Here is a 24334-nt window from a genome sequence, read left to right as displayed (position 1 = left end):
ATCAGTGGATCTGCAATTTCAGTGTTGCCACTTTGTGCTAAAGATTCAGAGGTGATTTGCAATACTGTGGCTGCAGTAGAAACATCACAGAATGAAGTTTTATAATAGCTGTTCTGGCTAAGAAACACAAAGATGAAAGTATTACCAGTGTGCTAAAGTAAAGATGTGGCTTTGGTTATCGTCAAACCAACTTTTGCCAAAATGTGTCAGCTGGTGCAGCTGGAAAAAGAAGAGAGCATATTTGGCATTTGATCTACACGCACAGACACAGAAAAAACGACAAAAAAAAAAAAAAAACACCTGTTGCACTTACGACAGCCAAGAGTTTCCGTATTTCCGCAAAATAAAAGATTTTGTTCATTTACATCACGCATACAAAAAAGTAATGTGTAACAGCACATAACTCCATCATACCTAAGCAGTGTACGATGACCAGAAACAAAAGCGAAACATCTCTTAAAAGGCAGAATTCTCTAAAACTTAAAAAATTACGAAAAGCTGCAAAAAAATATAATATATAAAAAAAAAAAAATTATAAATGGTAGAATACTTGCAGAAACAATGACCAATGCATGACCTTAGCAATTATAGTACATGAAATATCCCATGACAATAAATTACTACAGCACAAATATGCCCTTGGGTGGCCTTTCTGAATATTACTTTTGTGGTGGCATAGAACCACAGACTAGTTTCCAGGAGACTCTGCGTCTACAGCATTATATTAATAATGGCTAAGGTTTACATGCATAAGTTCAAGAGTCTGAGAGAACGTGTGGTACAAGGTGGAACTGTATGCAGGCTTGTATTTTTCAAGAGGTGTATAAAATACTTACATGCATTGTATTGCACTGTTAAATCTTTTCCATCTTTCATAACAACAGGAGCGGTAGGGGGGCCGATGGTCATAGTTCGGCTTTTGAATTTATCAAACACAGGAAAACTGGGAGCTGAGGTATCTAGAGTGACATACTGCATATGGACATTTCACAGAACAGCTCAAGCATTTAAAACTTTATAGCAGTACGTTCTACCAATCAGATCTATCTAAAATTGATTAGGGTTACTGGAGGCTGACTGGCTCACACGGCACAATGAAAACACAGAACGCTTTGATGGAAATATTCAGGTGACGCCATCCGGAGTGACTGGGGAGATTGTGCGGTCACAGCCCTCCTGTCTAATGCGATTTTAGAATGGTGCAACCCGCCGGAGAAATCTCAGAAGCCTGAACCCCTAGTGCACACATTACATCAAAATGTTTTGAGTGGTTGTTTTTTTTTTCTGTAATCCTACTGAAACCAGGACTGTGTACAACACAAGCAGTCTGGAATTATTGCATCATTATGCTTCTGGGTGTTTGTCCCCTGTAGAAATAAGACCACAGCACAACAATTCTGATCTCCTAAATTGTTTTTTTTTTTTTTTTTTCCTCTCAAAACTGAAATTTCTCACAAAGGCATTTTTCAAAATGTTACAGCGGACACATGCAGAACATGAACTTATTTTAATATTCCTTACCTAACAGCAAGATCATACACCGCCACCGCGTCTAAGAGGTACAGATGATTACTGTGTGTATGGTTGAACTGTGAAACTATAAATTAGTCCATTTCCCAAAATGCAATGGTACAAGTGTCTGGTAACTCAAATAAGGTAACAAGCCCCTCTAAAACAACATCCAGTTCTGTACAACAGCTACACCGACAATTAAAATCCTTACTATTAAACAGACCAAATGTAACAGCATCAGGTACAGCCTCCACGGAGTAGACGAATAGCTAACTGCACTTACCCAGTGATGTTGCTAACCCTGGCCGGGATGAAAAGCTGACGACTTCTCATGAGATCAGTGTTCAAGTCTGCTGCTGTGTGAAGCACATGACACATACAGTGGCTGCACCAAAATGTGAGCTGGGGTCCATTCAACAATACAGAGAGCAGATATGAATGACATTTTAGTACTGCAAGTCTCCCTCCTCAAAAATCACCCATCACAACTGCTGCTCACTGTCCTCACCACCATCAAAAGTACGAATAAGACCTTCTTTCCACAACTGTACAACCTTGATCTCAAATTCCTTCACAGTAACATTTCAACAGCAGCAGCAAATAATGGACACGACTTTAGCTGCTGCATAAGGAAGAGGGTTGGGGGTGTCTTTAGATGCTCATAGGGGCACAGTTTAAAAACCACACCATCACGCGCTTTATGTACATTCCATGCAGTGCGCAGGTCGAAGCGTGTGTGTGCGCGCGTGTGAGACCCTCCCCCGCTGATCTGGGATCAGTCTCACTTCTCCTGCAGCAGGGCGGGGATGTTGATGTTCCAGCCAATGGCCTGCCGGTCGAACCCGCAGCTGAACAGGTTGCAGGTGGGGTTCTCCTCGCTCCAGGCCGAACAGCACACCATGCGCCGGTGACCCTGAGGGGGGGGGGGGGGGGGACACAGCGGTCACAGTGACAAGCCAGACACCGCACCGGTCATTGCCAACCCAGCCAAGAAAGACGTAGTGCGTCTGAATGACTCCTAGTAGTCAGTGCCAGTGTAACAATGGAAGATAAAGCGTGAGTGAATCACTCCTGAATCAGATACCAACATTTTACCAGTCAGTGCCCATGCAGCCATAAGAGATGCAGCGTGTTTGAATCACTGAATGACTGAATCCCTCCTGAATCTGAGAGATGTAACGCGAGTCATTTACTCCTGAATCTGAGATGTAGCGTACGTTATTCACTCCTGAATCTGAGAGATGTGGCATGACTGAATCCCTCCTGAATCTGAGAGATGTAGCGTGAGTGAATCACTCCTGAATCTGAGAGATGTAGTGTGAGTGAATCACTCCTGAATCTGAGAGATGTAGTGTGAGTGAATCACTCCTGAATCTGAGAGATGTAGTGTGAGTTATTCAGTCCTGAATCTGAGAGATGTAGCGTGAGTGAATCACTCCTGAATCTGAGAGATGTAGTGTGAGTTATTCACTCCTTGTACCTGTCTGTTGCTGCGCGGGAGTCGTGCCAGCCGAACCCCTGACATGTCGAACAGCCGGACTTGCCGATTGTCATGTGGAAGAGCAATGATTCTTTGGTTCACAGAGACGCTTATCCTGGAAGCAGACACATTCAAAGAGTAAGGGAGGCACAGTTTGCAGATAAAAAGAAAGATATCCCTCTGCATCCTCAGTTACATGTAACTAAAATTTAGTTTATTCCACATTCACTTAATTCTTATATTAGAAAAAGATATTTTCTTCCTTAATCTGAACTTCGAGCTAATGGTAACTAAGCGGGTTATGACTGAGACCTTAACTGGCATTTATTCTGGTGAATGAAAACACCTCAAAAACATTTAAACACTTAACTGTGACACAACAAAGCACATTGTTCAGCTTAACACAGAGTGAGGGTGGCACCCAGCAAACAGGCTCTCTCACGGACAGAGAAACTGCAGCTCCCACAGAAAGCCGAGCCACCACACTGCGTGGTTCGGGGGGTCTGTCGCCCCACTGATCCCCTCTCACCTGTTAACGGCGGAGTCGGTGCGGATCGTCGCTATGGGAGACCTCATGTTCTTCAGATCCCACACTTTCACCGTGCGGTCGTCGCTCCCGGACACGACGTTGTCCCCGACGGTGAACACCGCCGACGTCACCGTGCTAAAACGAGGACGGAGCGAGTTAGCGAAGCGTCTCCGGTTTCCTTTCCTGGTGTCGGTAACCGTGACGCACTAATCCTTCCGCTCACCGTACTGTCCCCAACACTCAGGCTTCTCCTTCGGCGCGTGTCTGCGGTCTGGATATAGATTTACTGCACCGGCAGCGGATCGAATATAATTCTGCTGTTCTGCTGATAACGTGGCGTACATCCAGAAGACTTACGAGAGAAGTCACAAAATATTTTATTAAAATGCAATTTTGAGACCTAGAAAGGTTTTTAACATTCGCATTCATAAAAGATACTATTGTAGGCTACAAAGAGTACCAGCATCATTCATTAAAACAGCCAACAAAATTCCATATTAGCTTTTACTACACCTACAAAAACAGAAACCCCCTGTAGAGTGTTCAGGTTAAACCTTGAACAGAGCTCTCCCACCTTCCAGAATAAGAAGACATAACACAGACTCTGATCACAATAGTTATTAAATGTTATTAGTTCTTATTGATTATTAAACACTAGTATACCTACTAGCTCTAATCATCATCACCACCATAATCATAACAAATGGCGACATTGTAAGCAGTAGAGGGGTAACTTTAAACAGACCCCTCCCACCATCCATTACGAGAATACATATTGCAGTGTGATCACAATACTTGAACAGTATTGTACCTACTACTTCTAGTCATCATTACCATCATCAACACCACCATAATCATAACAAATGATGATGATGTAAGCAGTTCAGATGGACAGTGTTGGTCCCAGCCATTCTGTGCTGTAATCTGCACTGATCAGCATCCTGTGTGACTGAGGCCCACCCCTAACAGTGATCCCAATAGGGGGACCACACACCCCAACCCTAGCAGCGGGTCTCCGCCCCCAGGGGGCGTGGTCTCCGGCACCGCACGGCTCCTCGATACAGAGCGACGGCGGAGCGGCGAGGCCGGGCGCGTTCGTTTAATCAACGCTAATATCGCCCATTTATAACGTCCGCCGCCGCCGTCACTTCCTCTGCCCGCTGAACAGAATTTGATTTTCGCGTCGCGTTCTGCCCCACTGATTGAGATTAGCGGCGTCCGGGCCAGGTTGTGCAGCTCACACAACTCGTCTTAATCTAAATTGACATCACATTAAGGTTTCATTAGCGGTAAGCTGCTCTGCATAAACGATGCAGCCAGGCTTACTGTACTCGCTGCGCGGAGCTACGGCAACACCATGAAACCACAAAGCAGGGCTGCTGCCAGGGGGCACAGGGGAAGTTAATCAATTAAAAGCTTGATTAAAAATCCTATCATAACTTGGAGGACGTTTTCAATACGTCTTTCCCAGAAGCCCGCTGACAGGCAAGGTCGACGCTCATTAGCGGAAGGGGTGGAGACTGTAGATGTGTTTTTAAATGACGCCACCACAACAATCTTGCCATTTACATCTTCCTTCTTATACCCACACTTTGTAACTGTGCCATTTTGTTAACGTATTTTTAAATGGTGTAAAAATGATTTTTTTTCTCCCCAAAACCCTCAACATCCAGGTGCCTCAACTGACTTACAACTGCAGAGCTAAAAAGAAAAACTGCACTCCCTTCCACCATGGTTTAGTGACAGACAGGCAGAGTCCAGCACTGACTCAGCTGGGCTCTTACTTCATCCAGAAGACGTAAGGTAGTGCGTAAGGTAGTGTGCAGCAGGTCGACAGCAATCAGCAAGAAGGAGGAATTTCACAAAACACAAACTCCATCTGCCACCAGCACACAAGGTTCTCTGGCAATACTTATATGCAAGTGGATGTAAATTAGCTCTTTTGTTCTCTTTTGAAATCCAGCTGTGATCGGGTTTAAGTTTTTCTGCGAGAGTTTTTTTTTTCCCCCACTTTGATTCTGTTAGAAACATGGAATATTAATAGACAAGGTCTCGACGTGGAAAAATTCATGGGATGAGGTCTAATGATGTACTTTATCATAGGTGTACAAGTCACTGTACATATACAGTCTACAGCTAGCATATGATAAAAATGACACAAAACAACGCAAATGTAATTGCTACACATGAAAGCTTGCAACAGCGTTACGCAACGTATTCACAAAAACGTTCACTGTTGTAAGGATGCCACGATGTAAAATGTCACAGCTGATTTGCTGCCAGCCGGTTTGCACGAGGCTGACAAATACAGTGACTGACAGGAGTGAAAGATGCACATAACCCCCTTGAAGTCGCTGATATTACACAGACTTGCACTGTGCGAACAGCAAGGCAGGAATTCACTGCCTTCCCAACTTTTTCACCTCACTGGCATCTCCTTCTGCCAACAGAGCTGGTGTCGCATTCCAGGACGCAACATCACAGGCACCCCGCGGGGGTTGGGGGGGCGAATTTGCGCTCCTCGTCTCGGTGAGAACACGCACCCCCCCCCCTCGAAAGCAGGGTGTCGCCGTCACCGCGAGCCTGGCCTGCGATCACGCACCGGGCACGAGCCGTCTGGAGACAGAGCCGTTCCGAAGCGAGCCTGCCGCCGCTTCCGATGAGACGCCGGGGGAAAACGGCTACGGCACGTGAACGTTATCTGACAGCCGTGAGCAGAATTAGCAGCTAAATATACACCCACTTCTGACACTTTGTCAGGCAGGTGTTCGATGGCTGGCTGTAAGTGCTTGACAAACCGGGCAGATTTGTTCTCAGCACCGTCGGTCAGCCTTATTCCTGTCGCTCGTAGCGTCTGATAAAGTGCTCAACTACAGACCGCATGGAGTAGGCAGCTGTACTGTTTACAGGGTGTTAGCAGTATTTGGAGAATATTCTGCACGCAGGCTTTCTCTGTACTGTTATTTGAAGTTTCCAAAGGAGATTTTACTTGCTCTTGTCAGTAACCATGTTTTCCGGGGTGAGAAGACTGAATCTGGCTGACTTTGTTTCCTTCCCTTTTCATCAAACTTTCTTTGTTTGCCTATTGTACGTGAGGCTTGTCCCATGACAATAAGTGTGTGCAGGAGCATGCGGCAAGGCAAACGCAATCTTCTCATACACCTGTCTGCCAACATGACTACCTTTCACACTACAAGTCCCACGGTGCACTTCAGTGAAGTGGGCGCTAATTGGAGGATAGGAGCTACTCCGCTGCTGCCATCCAAGCAACTCACAGATTCCAGGGAGAGGTGTGAGGAGGGACCCCCGGCAATGTCACCCAACCCCATCCCCAGCAGTGGGCTTTCAGTCACTATCAGCAGATGACACGTCTGGTTTCTAACCCAGCCTGATGGGCCAGTCTGTGCCTGGAAGAATCTGATATACCACACAATATACGGCCAGTACACATGGACACATAACATTACATCACATTACTGCCATTTAGCAGACGCTCTTATCAAGAGCGACTTAGATAGGTTACAGTTTTTTTTTTTTTTTTTTTACATGTTATCCATTTATACAGCGGGATATTTCCTGAAGCAATTCTGAGTTGAGTCCCTTGCCCAAAGATATACAGCAGCAGTGCTCCGGTGGGGAATCGAACCAGCAACCTTTCGCTTACAAGCCCTGCTTTACCCCTATGCTACACTGCCGCCGGACACCCACTGTGCTCTGTGGATTTAACGTACCCCTTCTGTAACATGTCAGAGGAGGTACAGCAGCACATAATGAGAGTGCCTCTGGAGGCTTTTATTTTAAGGGAGGCCCTCCCAGACCTGAACAGCTCAGCTTTCCTTTCAGCTGACAATGTGGAACCACCTCCCTGTACAGCACCCCTGGGGGGCCTCACCAGCTGCAACGCCCCCCCCCCCCCCCCCCCATCGCACACCACCGACACCCCCGACACCCCAGAGCGCGACCACACTGCTACTGCTCTCACTGTGCACACAGCACAACGTCTTACCGCGCTTCCTACGGGGACCGAGCGCAGAGACTAATGCAACGACGAGCACGTGACGCTCCGCAGTCAAAGGAATCGATGTCTGTGAAAACGCTGCGCTTAAAAAGGACGCGATGAAATTTCCCAGAATATCAAAGTCTGTTTAATATTGGTACAAAATGATAATCGCCGCCACCCAAAAAGACTAAATGACACATAATGAATGATTAATGTGTCCAAGACAGATGATGAGCGAGCCGGCTGAATATTCATTTATAAAAAGTGGGAAAACTCACTGAATAATAAATGAATGGCAAACATATGCTGCCACTGCCGGGGAGAGCTGTGAGGAAACTCGTGTCAAAAGCAGGAATAATATGTGAAGGTAAAGAGAAACCCAGCAAAGCACTGTGAACAAACTGCTTCCTGACAGAGGTGCTGCGTTGCCACCTGCTGGCAGAAACCAATCCTGATCACGAATAATAGGGAAAAAAAGACCAAGGAAATATGACAAGAAATGAATATACTTATGCCAATCAAAACAATTATCTTATATACTTAACATTTAAGATTAATATCACACGAAATAACGACAGACAACTTTTTAATATACTCATGCCAGTCAAAACAGCTGGCGTATCCTTCTCTATATATGTAGAGAGAGATGTAGATATATATATACACACACACACACACACACACACACACTGTGGAATCACATACATAATATTTAAGGTGAAATCAAATGAGAGTAATTAGAAAATTTTACTGCTGTGCTTTCTGTTTTTTTTTCCCCTTGGGTGATCTTGGCTCAAGGTTGCCCATGACATACAGTACAGCCTACATAAATACAGGAAACTGCAGCCTATATTTGGAGAGGCAGTGTAATACCATGCCTCAGGCAGAGGTGTGTGGGGACAGATACTCACTCGGTGTGTCCCTGGAACACGTTGACGGAGTGTATGGAGGGGTCCCTGAAGTCCCACAGCCGGAAGGTGGTGTCCCTGGAGGAGGTGACCACCAGGCGCTGGGTTGGGTGAGTGCAGCAGTGAGTCAGCTCTTGGTCGTGACCTGGACACGGGTGACACCGCGGCGCTGTCAGGCGCGAGGCCGAAACACGGAGACCCGCAGCTCTCTCTCAGGGAAGGGAGCGGGTCGCCGTCCAATAAAACACTTCCCTTTTATGTTACAGTAAATACAGTCGTATTGTGGGCAAGGTTTCTGCATATCCAGAATGTCAACTCGCCAGCAAAAATATTACATTATTTTTATTTAGCAGACGCTCTTATCTGGAGCGTCTCACACAAGTTACACTTTTATATATTATCCATTCATACAGCTGGATATTTTGGGATAAGTACCTTGCTCAAAGGTAAAATGGCAGTGCCCCAGTGGGGAATCAAACCAGCAACCTCTCACTTACGAGCCCTGCTCCTTAACACTATGTTACTATGTTACACCGGCACACACTGTCACCCAAAAACAAAAGATGTATTTCCTACGCTGCAGTACACCCCTTCAGTAATGATAAAACCTTACCCAACTCCTGTAGGATGAATAGCTGTTACAAAAAACACATTTTCTTTTTGTAATCCATCTACAGATTTTTTTTCAGATATTCAAGAAAAATATTAGGCTGAAATCTTTTAACATGCAAGGTAAAACTACTCAGGAATACATTTAAATAGCTGCGGCATGTAAATCATTCTCTGTGACGTGTTCATTTCCTCAACTCATACTCTATAAAGACAGGAACAAGGCTTTATCAGGCGGCATACCCCATCAAGTTAATGTTACTTGTGACTGCGCAGGTGTGGCTACCCATTAAATTCATGATTTTGATGAGAGCGACTGTCTGCACCGACCGTCACACGTTATAATTTGTCAAAATGAAAAATAATCTCAAATTGAACGTGCAAGCGAAACTGTCAACAGCTAAGAGATTTCTGCTGTCAGTTCCGTTCCAGCACATTCTACCAGCGGTATCCCACAGAGGGCGCCCCCGCCCCCGGGCGTGGCCATACCCGTCAGAGAGTGGACAAGCTCTGACGTCTCCACGTCGTACAGGTTGGCTGCCCGGTCCCAGGACGCGGTGACCACCTGCTTGCCCCCCACCAGCCAGTCGGCGGCGATGACCACGCCCTGGTGGCTCTTGAGCGTGGTGGAGGGCACCCTGATGGTGGGGCTCTCGCTGGGGCCCTCGCCGTCTCCGTCCGCCTCGTCCTTGTCGGAGAAATCTACGTCCTCCTCGCAGGGCGCCTGCTGCAGGTGCCGACAGGGTCCGGCGAAACGAAACGAGATCGATTATCAGCGAAGACCAGCGGAAATCAAGTGCAAAATCAAAGGAGACTGATTAGCTGCAGAGGCTAACGGCAAAGACCATCTGCACTCATTTAACAGTTCAGGATATTTCTCTAGCCTCCTCTTTGCGAAAAGGTTTCCCAGACAGGAACGGAAGGATTCAGTTACAATCCAACTCATTGTGCTGTTACCAAAAAAAAATGTGGCAATCCAGATCAACACATCAATATCCTGCTTTGTAAATAGCCCTGATTTCTCAGTCTAAATCAGGAAAGAATGCATTAATGACCCATGCACTAATGCTTTGTGTGCCTCTACTACTCTGACTGACTTTAACTGTCAATATTTCTGAATGCAGGGAAGCAACAAGTAAGTTTTTTTAAAAGTTAAAATCTCTGCATTTTGGCCCACAGACCTCCATAAAGACAAACTCTGAACCATGTTGCTTTTCGGTCAGGACGCACCTCCTCACAAACAATAAAACATTAATCTTTTGACATGAACAAAAGTGTGAATGCAGCTGAAACTGGTGAGGGGACCCCCCCACCCCACCCCGTCCCCTATCACTTACACTGATGTCAGCAACCGGCTGGGGAGCAGGTAGCTGCACCATGTACCTCCAGATATGAGCCGTCTGATCCCCCGAGGCTGCGGACAAACGCCAAGCATGTATTATATTCATTACGTAACTCACACAATACCTATTGTTCTGGTGCCGTTTTTCTCCCCCCTAATTCCTACTTTCCTACTTTGTGTAACTCTTGGGAGTGTTGTGTGATTTTTCTCACGCTACAGCTCTACTTGGTTGTAGTCCACTGTGTGTGCTGCAAAACGTTTAGTGTTGTCTTAACATACGCAAAGATTCTTCACAAATTTTTGGTATATATTTTATCAACACTTATTCACTCCTCTCACTAAAACTTACTAAAATTTCAACTACAACCTATTGTAAAATACCTAGTTTGCAAAGGCACCCATGTCTCAAGAAGACCCTTGAGCCATTTTAATATTTCATAAATGTTCAGTTCAAATGCAAGTTCAGAGCCATGTGCAAACCCAGAGACAACCCCTATCCTCGTGTCCCTCTGGGAAACTAACAACGTTTTCATACCTGTGAGGGCCATTTGTTCAGTGGGATGGAACTTGATAGAGTTAACTGAAAGAAAAACAAGTCAAGTTCTAAATTGTAATAATCACTATTATATTAGCTTAACATAACATGTTACATCATCATGAATACAAATACATTCAAATTATCAATTTAAATTACAATTACCTGGACAGTGAACATTATTCCAACTGGTAACTGACACTGACATTAACAGATAGTTTAACTGATATTTACACTTCTGTGGCACACATTTGTGAATGCAGACGAGACGCGGGTGGGGGCTTGAAGCACTACAAACCTCATCGATCTGTGGTTTTCACATGTACGTATACATATTTCAAAAATAATGAATAATTAATAATAATAAGTAATTTCAACCCTCTTACCTGATCCTGCATGGCCCACATACTTGAGAAGGCACTTTCCGGTCTCGATGCTCCACAGCATAGCGCTGTGATCTGTAAAAAGATTTGCACAGCATTTTGAAAACACATTTAATTATTCATTTCATTACAGTCACTGTTTGCAAATATGTCATCATCATCTGCTTTATTCCATAAATATGATAACTAGAGCCATCTGTAAGATTAAGTGCCTCATTATATATAACTTCCCATAATACAGACTTGGTTGCTGGGTCGCGTTCACATTCTGGAAGTAGCTACCTAACTCAGATTTTACGATTTTGCTCTCGAGCCGTGGTTACACATTTACATTCTGTCATTTAGCAGACACTCTTTTACAGAGTGACTTAGTCACGTATAAAAGTATCCCCTACCAGCCTCCATTCCGCACCGTTGCCTTTACAATGCCAATCTCATAAACATAATAAACAGTGCTTCCGTCTATATTATGTAATGTTATTCATTATTATATTTACACATTTAAATATTTTAAGGGTGCTTAAAATATAATACATAATTTGAGGACTACCAGTGCTGTGTGTAATTATGCATGTAAATTTTATCTACAGTGAGAAATTATACTTATATCAGGACATGAAGGATTTTGTTTGCCTCGTCGAGGCCTGAACAGTGAAGGAGAGCGTGTGGCAGTACCTGCTGACGCGGTGCCCAGAACCACCGGCTGCGTGCGGGTGACACTCAGGTCCCAGATCCCGTCCCTGTGCCCCACATACTCCCTTACCAGCTGGCACACCGCCCTGGCTGTGGTGGCTTTGAAGCTGGACACGATCTGGGGGGCGGGACAAGAGCGCGCTCACATGGGGATCTACCAAAGCTCGCGTCTGCGGGGCAGGGGGCAGGTGGCAGAGGTGAAAGGGCAGAGTGCAGGGGTCAGGGGTCAGAGGGCAGAGGCGAGAGGTGAGGCGGCAGAAGCGAGGGGCCAGGGGGCAGAGGATGGAGGGCAGAGGTGAGAGGGCAGAGGTCAGATGGAAAAGGGCAGGGGTGAGAGTGCACAGGGGAGGGGGCAGAGGGCAAAGGGCAGGAGGCAGAGGCGAGAGGGTAGAGGCCAGGGAGCAGAGGGTGGAGGGCAGAGGGCAAAGGTCAAAGGTCAAAGGGCAGAAGCAGGAGGCCAGCGGTGAGAAGGTAGACGAGTGGACAGAGGGCAGAAGCAAGAAGGCGTAGGGCAGAGGACGGAGAGCAGGGGGCAGAGGTCTGCCTTGATAAGGACTGTTTGATATGCTTCAGCAATATACTCCCTCAGTCCTTGCATATATGTCTTTATTAGTCAAAAATGCATTGACATTTAAATGTTTTTATAGAAGCAAATATGAATTTATTTTTTCACAAAGAATCACGATGGGTACCACGACACAAATAAAGCATCTTTCATTACCAGAAAATGCTTTAGAATCTGAGGATTGATAAAATATAAACATTAAGGGGTAAAAAAAGGACAACCACACCTAGTGTAAAATCAAGGTAAAGACTACCAGAAACTCAAGTAACCTCTGCAAGGAGCGTATATGCAGCTTTAGACTGCTATACGAAGATGTTCATTTTTTTCCATCTATGTGTCAGGAAAGTTGGGGTGGGACGATATGAAAATATTACGATATTCCTGTTGATACCACAATAATCAACATATTATATGAAAAAAACAAACAAACACAGAAATAAAATGTACACACATCTGAAAAGTAATTCCATTAAAAAAACACACACAACTTGTACATTTATTCCTTTTCACTTGTTTATATCCATTTATATCCAAGCTAATTTTCAAAATTAATTTCTTAAGTAATAATTAGGAGAAAGAAATAAGTAAATAATTCAACTGGGACAAATATTGCATTATTATTAATAATACATTGACTTGTTCTTCACATTCTTATTCAAAGTTAGGTTTATCAGGTAGGTTACAGCTTCTCAGGTTTCAGGCAAGAATGAAAGGGTGTCTGAAGTCTCAACAGGAGAGTCGAAACTGTCCGGAAGAACAGTTTCGATGCAAACTTTTAAACTCAAAAAATATTTTCTTAGCAAATTGTCAGATAAATTTAGCTAGCTAGTACTGACAGTACTGGTACTATAGTACGTTGTTTTGTGTGTTGTAACACGTCACATTTAAGGACATGTTTTATGTTATCTGAGTAGCATTCAAACCTTAATAGCCAAGCACCCTTCCAGTATGCCGTTCATTACATACCACACCACATGTTCACAAGCTAGCCAGCTAACTCACAGACATATTTTAACCATCACTCACTTTGTCTATGCTGGTATATATTGTAGGGTGATGCTCCTGTTGGCGGGAGACAAAAAAAATTGAAATATTCTTCACGTTCGCCATGACAATTCATCAGGTCTTTGTAGTTTGTAGTTTAGTGTGTGTGTGTGTGTTTTTTAAAGAAATAAAACGCAAAACTAAAAAAAAAAAACAACTTGTGTTAGGCAAGGGGGGATTTCAATTACTAGCTGCCTTTTGTGGGTTACAAGATATGTAATCCTCTAGGTAAGATCAATTTGCGATGCAATCCTCTGAGAATTTGAACAGTAACAGAGATATGACTATGAAACTAAGATTACAAGCAGGTGTTTCCCTTTACAGCGCCTCTCCTTTCTTAATGCAAATGAAAGTCCATACAGTAAATCAGATCTTCCACACTGCAATAAAATAATTATCTTTTGACATTTTGAGTCTAAAGAGTCTGATGTCCGTGTCAGATAATTGTTGTAACTTGCTGTAAAAATGTGATCAGTTCAGTGGCTTTGACATAGGTGAGAAGGAAAGTGTTAATATTGTTGTCCCGAGAAAATATCATCATGCAGGTGTGCAAGATAACAGCAAGGCTTCGAATGAAGCGAAGGAATAGTTTCTTCCATTTTGCTTTTATTTTTCATCTCTGAGCTAATACCATCAAGTATCATTCATTTCAGTGAATTGATTCCTTTGAGTAAATATGTAAATGCATAAAGTCAATTCATTATTTGTTCATTTCATACATTTTTCAGAAGGTGAGCAGGGGAAATTTGCAGAAAACTAAAAATATGTATTTTATTTTATATATTATATTGTATTTTACATAAAATATTTACAGAAGCAACTGGTCAGATGCTTCTGTTTGTTCATAATAGGAGCTAAAAAATAGTCTAGCTGACCAGCTATGCTGTAGTGTCTATAGTGATAAATGGCTAAATTTGCTCCATCACAAGATAACCATCATTTAAACCTGCAGATGCCCTGTAAATTGCATTGGAGATTATATATGCAGTCAATGTACCACTTGTCTTTATTTGAATATAATATTCCAATAAATGGGATAATGCATATTTAAAGGTCAGTGTCTGAGTGAGTCAGTAACCTGATTCAAAGAAATTTGCAAATTGATTCACATAGCTCTGTAAAATTATTGGTTAAAAAATAATGAACAGTTCGTGAATAATTCAACACTACCTGGGGCTTGCTATTTGACCTGGCCATGACATGATTACTTGGCAAGGTATACAATTTTGACTGTGACAGTACCATTGCAAACTTTAAAAGAAAAATATATCATAATACCATATCGTCCAACCCCTTACACAAAAATTATTTTAATTTCTTAAGAATGTAATGTTTGATTACAAGCCTTTCCAGGTTCTAAGCTGAGTACACTGATGGATTTGAAAGGAAATATAAAAAGAAAAATATATTAAAAATGAACACATTATGGGTAAATGACTTCAATACATCACACTATATAATTAGATATACATAATACATAATAAACAATATTAATGCAAGTCAGCATAAAAACCTACACGCCTTTTGTGTATTATTTGGTATATATTGGTTAATTTCACAATGAACACAATTCAATCCTTTGAGCATTTTGACAGATTTAAGTCATCACGTTATAACTAATGTCATGTGTGTCCACCATTAATGAGCAGGCAGGTGTTCCAAGGAAACAAAACCCTATTTAAGGCTACACTACATTGAAAAAAGTATATATTGTCACCACCTAATTACCATCTCCTTTATTATCACTTGAATAATTTTAGAAAATAATCTTGACATACTTATATAACTAATGAGGCAGAAAACAGAAAAGCTACTTTACACTGTGGCTCATGAAACCATAACTGACGTGCAACAGTACAGTGTACTACCTGAGGATTTATCTTTGCACTCTAGTGAACTTGCACTTAGTGAACAAGACACCTCGGTAGCAAATAATCTAGTGCCAGTGGATTATGAAGAGATTTACTTTGCATGCTTGTTTCACAACTTAACCCTTCAAGACGAAAGCAAGTTTGCAAGTTAATTCCATGGTCATGGTCGCCTTATACAATAAACATCAAGCTTATGTTCAAGCTAGCAAGCCCATGTTACCTATGTCTGTATGATTTGTTTTCAAATATGGTGGTGTGCAGCTTGCAAAACGCTACTGACAAACTGATTTTGTCAAACTGAACCGACAGCTACCTTTTATCACAGCTACACCATTAAACCGAACAAGTTGTTAAAACAAATACCCGAAATTACAATGTTTTTGTACATCTTTAGTGCCGCCCAGATTTGTGAATTGTACAGAAATGTACATGAAAAATAGCGGATACCACGAGTGTGCAATAGTTTATTTCTGGGTGCAGCTTTGTACTTATAACCAGATTTTGTAATTTTGCATCCTTTCTCCTGTCTCCCATTTGAAAGTAAACGTGGACTCCTTTCTCCCATTTGAAAGTAAAAGTGGACCCAAAACATTTGCAAAAAGTAGTGGACGACCAGCTCATTCTATTTCCAAACTCGCAAGCAGGCTTGACATATAGTTTGTGTTTTCTTTCTTTTTACATGCAGTTGCATTGAGCAGTGGTCAAGGATCAGGACCATACTTTAATGACTAATCATCTTTGCCATAGATCAACAAAACTTTTTATTTGTGTGTTAACAGTTATACAAAATTGTTCAACTTCAAGGGAGTTGAATGTGTCCTGAATCCCAGTACAGACTACAAGCAATGGTTCAGCAACCATGTGCTATTTTTATCTGTGGTGAACATGACAGCTAAGCTAGAATTATAATTGTGGTCTCCTTGACTACTGAATTCTGCTTTTTACAGGACTAACACCAGCATGCCAGCTTTAAGTCTGACCTCACAAACAACCCTTGTGGTACATGACTGCCTTTCATCTGCCATCTCCTTATCCAATCACGCTACTGCATAATTCGGGAACAACCTCAACGTCTCAGCATTTTGGTTTCACTCGCATCAGATTCTGCTGAGCACAATGACCACTGACCAAGTGGCCAACATATAAAACCACCACCTAATCTCTGGTCGATATGACCGCATATCTGTGGTCATATTTTCAGTTATGTGGCATGCACTACAAAGCACAGTCTCCATCTCTGACCGTGTGAGGGAAGAACATGGCAGACTTTACTTTATTTTACTTTAGGTGAAAGAGCACAGCTTTGATAACATGACTCTTATGTCCAGACTTCATGTCTTCAAAATATGCCTCCAACCATCACAGGGGCATAGGAGGGACACCTTGTCAAATTATTGTCACAAAACTGCACTTTGATTCATCAGAATTAGGCAAATATAATAATGAACTCTTATAGACTTATAATACAGTATACTTTTAGCAAATGACATGTCATCAAAATCTGATTCATTTGAAATGTAGAAAATACAGTTTCAGTTTATGTGACGCAGTTTTTCTTGCTGATGATCTGTCTTTTTTCCACTAAAGTTGATTGTTTATGTCATTTTTTTAACATACACTTTTATCCAGCTACTACAACAGTACAGCAACAATAAACTGCAATCAAAATTCCGATCTCATTAACGTGCATGGTTGCAATATGAAATGATGTCAGACACCACTTCACATTCACTGATGGTGAAGAGTGCTGTTACAGGCAGCATGGAGCGATACCTGTATTCGAGTTTGGAGCTGTGAAGCTCTTAGGGTGACGCGCCTTGCTGCCCATGTTGGGCCAACTGCAGTCAAATTAGCAGGGCTTTAACACTCCAGGTTTAGGCTATTCGTCCACTGAACTCTGCAAGCCTTGGAACAGCTGTTCCTAATTTTGTTTATTGAGAACACCTCTTCCAATTTTAATAGAGTGCACTGGCTTCACAGTTTTACACCTGAGGATTAAAACCCCTGCTAAGGTCTTTGCAATTGGCCTGTTAGCTTCAGTTCATATTAATATGGCTTTAGATGTAGCAGCTACATTGAATTCCCCCCCCCCATGGTATTAGAGGTTAACCAAAACTTTAAAGAGTTTTACAAGCCGCTAATAAGCAATGTTTTAAAACCCAGTTATCTGATGCCAGATGACCATATATGTAATTATATCTGTATGCTTGGCCATGTTTCTTATTTGTGATCAATAAACCAAATAATATGCATTAAAAATCGCCTTATGTACAATGGAAAACCCAGCATAAAATTAAGGATAAAACATAATGTTAGGGATAAAACATTGATAAGGAAACAATGATAAGGATAAAAAATTACGCAAAATCATGTCTCTCTTAAAACACTGTGATTAAAATCTCTGCATATTCAAAATATGAGTTTAAAAAAAAAAACAAATATAAAACATGATACTGCATAAATCTAATTTTCACTTGTTTGTGTGCAGTCTGAACCATTTTTCCAAACAAAAATGTGATACTTAGGGGTTGCCAGTATTTTGCAAGCAAGCTAGTTCACAGCCTACAGAATCTACAAGAAAATAAGCAGCTCTGAATTTCTTGGTCTTATATTTTTTGAGAATTCTTTTGGTTATTCTGATAAACGATAGTTTAATGAGTGTAATATTGCCAAAAAATATGAGCAAAATTCTACACGGGCTGGAAATTTGCCAATATTTCTGACTTTATGACTAGTAACATTGATGTGATACATATATTCTTTGGCCTCACATTCCATTTATATTGTTCTGTAATAAACTTTACATTCACTGATACCTAAGAAGATGATGTGCACAGTTCCCACTGTAAATTCATGTCAATTTCTAATATGGCAAACATGATGGTTAGCAGGGTTAAATCTAGTTTAGTGTAAAGTATAAACTGAAAGTGGCACTTGCATCTGTTAAACACAATTTATACAAATATATGTTATTACATTTATGTCATTATCATTCTTACTTGTCAAATGTCAAAATAACACCTTAGCCTTAAGTTTCTGAAACACTCTTAACAGGTTTTTGTCACTCTGATCTTATAATGCTAGTCACTGGGCCAAAATAAGATACCATAGATACCAAAGCAGATAACTACCAATAACTACTGCTGCTGCTGGCATTTATCAGGTTACGCTGGGTTTGTGAAAGGGATTTTATTAATAAAATGTATCGTTACTGTTATTATTATTATTATTATTATTATCATTACTACTACTACTACTACTACTAATACTACTTGACATGAACTCCAAGCTCAGGCTGTGCACATTACATTAATATTTCACAGTAAGGGATGGCTTTCCCCTGTTCAAACAAATAACTCTGTAGAGCCCTATCAGGTTATCTGTTGAAAATTTAGGCACCTGACACCATATTAATATATGAGCGCCATATTAATATAAGCACTACGCTAATGCGAGGTACAGAGCTGTAACTTCCACGACCCGCTTGGAATGTTAAGGAATTCAGAACCAGTTTAAATGTAGCATTCTAAATGCTACATCAAACCCTGAAAGCCAGTAAAAGTTTTAACTGCAAAAGCGCATCTACTTCAGCGGGCAGACTACTGCTTTCTGCTGTCTAAGACACCCAGCAGTTATGTGGGTTATCTTACTTCCAAAGCATGTTCTGCTTGGGAAAAGCAAGAGACAGTCATATTCTTGCTTGTTTTACACCGAAGGGAATGTTTCCTCATGGATTTTCACACAGATTTTTAAGAAAAAATATATTAAACTGGGGGAGAAAAAATTCCCCACCAGAGACAAAAATAATAATCTATAATGAAATTTGGTGGAAAAAATAATGGTTAAACCTTGATTTCTGTCTGTCATAATGACATTTGTAGAAAAGATCTGTAGGTGAGACAGAGAACTGGCCCTGTGATGAAACCTCTTGCATTTGAAACAATTGAGACAATATTTGGCGGTGCAAACAGCAAAAATGGGACTTCGGTGCATCTGTTCCCGATGGCCATGCAGAACAGACTGCGCCGTGATAATTCGCCAACGGCGCCGAACAGTGCGTGAAACTCGAGCCTGCCGTTTCACCCTCAGGGATTGCACGAGTTTCCGGTCACAAAAAGCAATCTGTGTCGTTTCATCTACGTCCTTGACCGCAAAAAAGCGCCCCGCAGCGACGGATCTCCGCTCTTAACATACGTCTGTCACTGCTTTTCTGTATTGCAGAAAGGCTGTGGCGGGTTTGGCTCTTATACGTTAACTGGGCCAATACGGAGCACAGGAGCCAGATGTTAAAAAAAATCTGGGTTAGTGAAATCTGGTGGTTTTATTACAAATAAAAGCTTATTAAAAAAAAAATAATTAATAGGTATGGATCATCAGTTGTCTTGGAGGTGGTATACCAACCCCACTGCTGGGTTGCTCATGCATACTGGCACACAGGGAAGTAAGGCAGTTACCCATGAATCTCCACCCCACAACTCCCAGTTTCCCATATTGAAGTTGCGAGGTCCACCTACTTTGCCATGGAAAGAATGTGAGCGCTACAGCACAGGTGAGAGAAGAGAGGCAATTTTAAATCCACCGTGACTGGGAAGACCTGTGAGCACAAACCACCCTCCACCAAAACAGCAGGCCTAAGCCTGAACACTTCAGTGCCAGTTACTCTCATAACCTTTGACCTCTTGCATCACTAGGTCCTTAGAAGACACTTAACACAAAGGTCTAACAAATCACCATCAGGACATGTATGCATATCATTAATATCATAGGCATGTTGATTTCTTTAACAACAATGAAAAATAAAATTATTACAGTTGGATGAAAAACAGATAAACAGAAACACATACTATGTAGTAGTAGAAGAACAGCCAGTAAAAATTAATGTTTAATTATGTATTTACAAAAGGAAAATGTCATAATTTTATGTTATTATAATAGTAAATGCACACTGTACATAATCCAAGATTATGAAACACATAGCAAGAACTTAACAACAAGTGCTGTGGCATTTCCTTGTCATTATTTGAACAGAAAAGCCCCTGTAATTAGTATTATGCATTTCACTTATCATGATGGAAATATTCTTACCTTGCTTGTGGATGCCTTGTAGGTGGTCTTCAGTTTCTGAGAGAGCTGGCTTGTGCTGTGGCTGGCTGTTTGTGAACAGGAACAGAGGAGTTAACCGTCACAAAATAAAAAGGAATGAATAAAATAACAGTTTACTTCCATTCTCCAGGGGAAGCACTGCTTCATAGTTCCTCATACTCCGTATCAACATAAACCACCTGGGTTTTTACAACAGAGTTAAAAACTGGCTCCGCTGCTGTACCCTTGCACTGCAAAAAATAGCCCTTCAAAAATAAGAAATAAAATAATTAATACAAGGTGTTTTTTGCTAGTAATAAGTGAAAAAATCTGCCAATAGAACTAGTGGAAATACACAGATATTCAAGATGCATCGTCTAAAAGCAAGTCCTTGTAGCTCAAGGAAATTTTGCTTGTTTGGTGACTGTGTCTTATGTTAAGTGTAAAGAGATATTTTGACTTGAAAAGAGACAAATATGCTTGGTGAGATTTGGATTTTTTGCAGTGTGGGCAGGGTAGTTAACCCACATTTCCTCGGTACATATCCAGCTGTATAAATGGGTAAAAACCTGTAATTGATGCAAGTCGCTCTGGATAAGAGTGTCTGCTAAATACCAATAATAATAATTAATTTAAAAAAAAATCACTGGAGAGCCGCCCGTGGCAGTGTGATGAGTGTGTGAAGAGCACGCAGAGCCTGGATGTCGGCACGACGACGCGCTCCCAACAGCAGCACAGCTCCTGTCCCGTCTCACCTTTCGCCTTCATCGGGCCCTTGCTCAGATCACTGCCATCGATGGTCTGTCCTTCCGCCGCCAGACGCTCGTTCAGCGTCTCAATTTCTCTGCGCACTGCAAAGCGAGAGCACACCGAATGTCACCCGGAGACAGAGATCCTTGACACCCGACACCCAGCGACCGGTGTGCAGGTGTGGCGGCACTTGTGTAAGGAAGCACCAGGTATCAGAACCCCAAGGGCTGCTGGTTCGATTCCCAGACAGGGCACTGCTGTTAAGCAAGGTGTCTTTGAGTACGGTGCTTAACCTGCATGTCTCCAATAAATATCCCATATATAATATAAAATATAATATAAATATTGTCTACAGTGATGATACATAATGTAAAACTACAAAATAAACTCTGGAAGCTCTGGGAATTTGCAAAGCAAAGAAATGCTAATTACTCAGAACTATAAAGATAATTATTATAATGACATAATAATATTATAGATAATGACAATAATGACAATAATAACACAGACGATATTGAGTCAATATGACTGGCCTTTCCGACCTCTTGCAGACCTGTTGACATCATCAAATCAATTATAGATTATGGAACTTACACTCAATGTTTTCAATGTAGAGGTTTTCAAACTCTCTCTCAATCTGCCCAAAGAGATCGAGGAGATTGTTCCTCAGAGAGAGGGGAAGCTTTGAATCCTGCTGATAGGGGACAGAGGAGAGAAGCAATAAGTAAGGCACGACAGGAAAACGGGTCAACGGGTGCGGTGTAGGGCTGGGGAGCTTGTAATTCAAAGGCTGCTGGTTTGATTCCCTGGTGGGGCACTGCTGTTGTGCCCTTGAGAAAATTTACTTCAGTAAATATCCAGCTGTATAAATGGATGGTATGGAAATGATGTAAATTGCTCTGGATCTGCATCTGCTAGGCAAACAAGGTAAAGTGTAAAATATTCATGTTCAGAACATCTTGCCTTGCCGAACCAGTCTATATAGTCTATTTTTAACTAAATAACAAATACAGAACATCGTGAAATTACACTTACGGTATGGTATTCCTTTCCCGTAAATTTAAATCTACATCATTATGAAAACATACTATTCTAAGTAATGGATGGTCCACGCACAAAGAGGGTCTCAGGTTAGTAACAGACCAAACAGCTGACCACTGATTACAAACCCGCAGTTAATGGTATTTTTGTTTCACACAAAGGGAGGTGGGGGATGCTAACACAAAAAAATAACACTATTAGCATCTAACATCTGTTATCCATGGCTTTACATATGTTGCAGGTGCATTAAAATTGCGATGAAATGTTTTAATTAATATGCAAGTATATGTCCAATTTGGCAGGACATCAGCTGTACCTGCCCCATGTGAAAGCCATGACCAAAAAAAAACAGCGTTTTTGTACTGGAAATCATTCCCTGTCTAGCAGTAGCACTTCAACTACATAACAGCTACGCAACTACAAAGCCTAGTTTCTAAGCCCCAGCCTCAGTGTGACATTTGCCTCCAGCTGTCTAAACATAACCATTAAAGTCTGGGGGCAATTTAACAGAAAAAATAAATTCAGCTGCCACTTCAATTTGGCTTTGGATTAAATGACTTTGTAAAGCCTCACCCACAGACTTTAAAGGGCCCTCTACATACACACACATACACACACACACGCTGCAGTTGGCTTGACAACCGTATTTACAGACAGAATTTCCTGCAATTGTTTTTTTTTTTTTTTTTTTGTAGACATTTTGCTATTGATATGAGTGTGCTCTCGGATTAAAAAGAAAACAAAATGGATAAAAAAGGGAAAACAAAACCAAAACACTGCCTAATCCAACCCATTAGGTGTTAGCTGTAGCAAAAACGTGCTGATATCTAGCATGGTAATCCCCCAAGCACCTGCTGCAGTATGCTTTCTTTATTACAGCTGTAAAACACACAAAGTTAGCACACATGAATTTATCTGAATTATTAAAGAAGCACACCCGATACTGGCCGGCAACAGAATTAACTAGGGCGGTTGTCAGTGCCCAGAAACTGAACTGTGTGCACTGGGGCTGGGGTTGGGGAACCATATAAAGAGGAAAAGAGTACTCACAACCATATTTAGGTTATATGAGGATGAGCCCTTGGGAAAGCAAAAAAAAATGGGAGAAAAATGGAGAACAATGGAGAAAAATAACACTTTTAAATCAATCCAGATCATTATTTTTAAATCACAGGAAAAGCCCAGACCTAAAGGACCTTTACTGAAAGTGTTTCCGGTAAACGTCAGGGACATCAACATTAATCTGTCCTGAAACAGCCATTAGACCAGCTTTATGAATGGGTTAAGAGTGCGTGCCGCTACATGTACAATGTGTCCTTGGAAGCAGCACAAATACCATGCACAATGGGCTGAGGAAAGTGGTCCTTATACTGACTCTAACAGTAATATGCAGTGACACTGTGAATGGGCACGCACACAATGGAGCATGAACTCCTGCAGAACTCCATAAAGCCATGTTCCTGACCACTGCTCTGTCTTACACAGGGCACCTCCGCAAGGAGGCTGGCAGACATGATCCATGTGTGGTAAAACAACAACAGAAATATCAATCGTTGTTTCATTCGTAACACATTCCAAATGTGATGCAGCGTATCTCTCTGCTTACACCCCTTTGCACAAAAAAGATGTCAAGTGTCTGAGGCTGACAATTCAGTGTTTTTAAATCCAACACAGGGGGACAAGGTCTAGCGCTGTAAATTGCTGTATGAAAATACAGTGTTATTACTGTGGAATGAGAAAACTGTCTGAAAGGTCCCAAAGGTGAACACTCTTAAATACAATCATTTCAAGTGAAATCAAACAAAATATGATATCAAAACAGATTTGTGCAAATGACATTCAGACAGGCTGTCCTTGCTATGCTAAAGACTAACACAGTTTGACTTACCTCCATTCTCAGTATGAGGTTCCAAGTATCCTGTACTATGGCAGATTAGAACTATCCACAGAAAAGCAAGATAAAACGGCAAGATTCCTTTCACAAAATAAC

The 24334-nt window shown here is 41.7% G+C and overlaps 1 protein-coding gene across 1 annotated transcript in view; it reads right to left on the bottom strand.

The window, feature by feature from the left end:
- Positions 1 to 1274: 1274 nt before the first annotated feature.
- LOC118770962 (WD repeat-containing protein 37) overlaps positions 1275 to 24334 on the bottom strand; it is a 30149-nt gene continuing 7089 nt past the window's right edge. The window contains exons 3-14 of the mRNA XM_036518756.1: positions 21898 to 21994; positions 21309 to 21404; positions 20557 to 20621; positions 11974 to 12109; positions 11302 to 11373; positions 10916 to 10960; positions 10376 to 10452; positions 9528 to 9765; positions 8433 to 8574; positions 3522 to 3656; positions 2993 to 3107; positions 1275 to 2425 (exon numbers count right to left, since the gene is read on the bottom strand). Of these exons, the coding sequence (XP_036374649.1) occupies positions 2294 to 2425; positions 2993 to 3107; positions 3522 to 3656; positions 8433 to 8574; positions 9528 to 9765; positions 10376 to 10452; positions 10916 to 10960; positions 11302 to 11373; positions 11974 to 12109; positions 20557 to 20621; positions 21309 to 21404; positions 21898 to 21994 (1350 nt within the window). The 3' untranslated portion in view covers positions 1275 to 2293. The remainder of the gene's footprint in view (positions 2426 to 2992; positions 3108 to 3521; positions 3657 to 8432; positions 8575 to 9527; positions 9766 to 10375; positions 10453 to 10915; positions 10961 to 11301; positions 11374 to 11973; positions 12110 to 20556; positions 20622 to 21308; positions 21405 to 21897; positions 21995 to 24334) is intronic.

This window comes from Megalops cyprinoides, chromosome 24 (assembly GCF_013368585.1).
Source record: "Megalops cyprinoides isolate fMegCyp1 chromosome 24, fMegCyp1.pri, whole genome shotgun sequence".
Classification (NCBI taxonomy): Eukaryota; Metazoa; Chordata; class Actinopteri; order Elopiformes; family Megalopidae; genus Megalops; species Megalops cyprinoides.
This window is presented reverse-complemented; position numbering and strand designations above follow the sequence as displayed.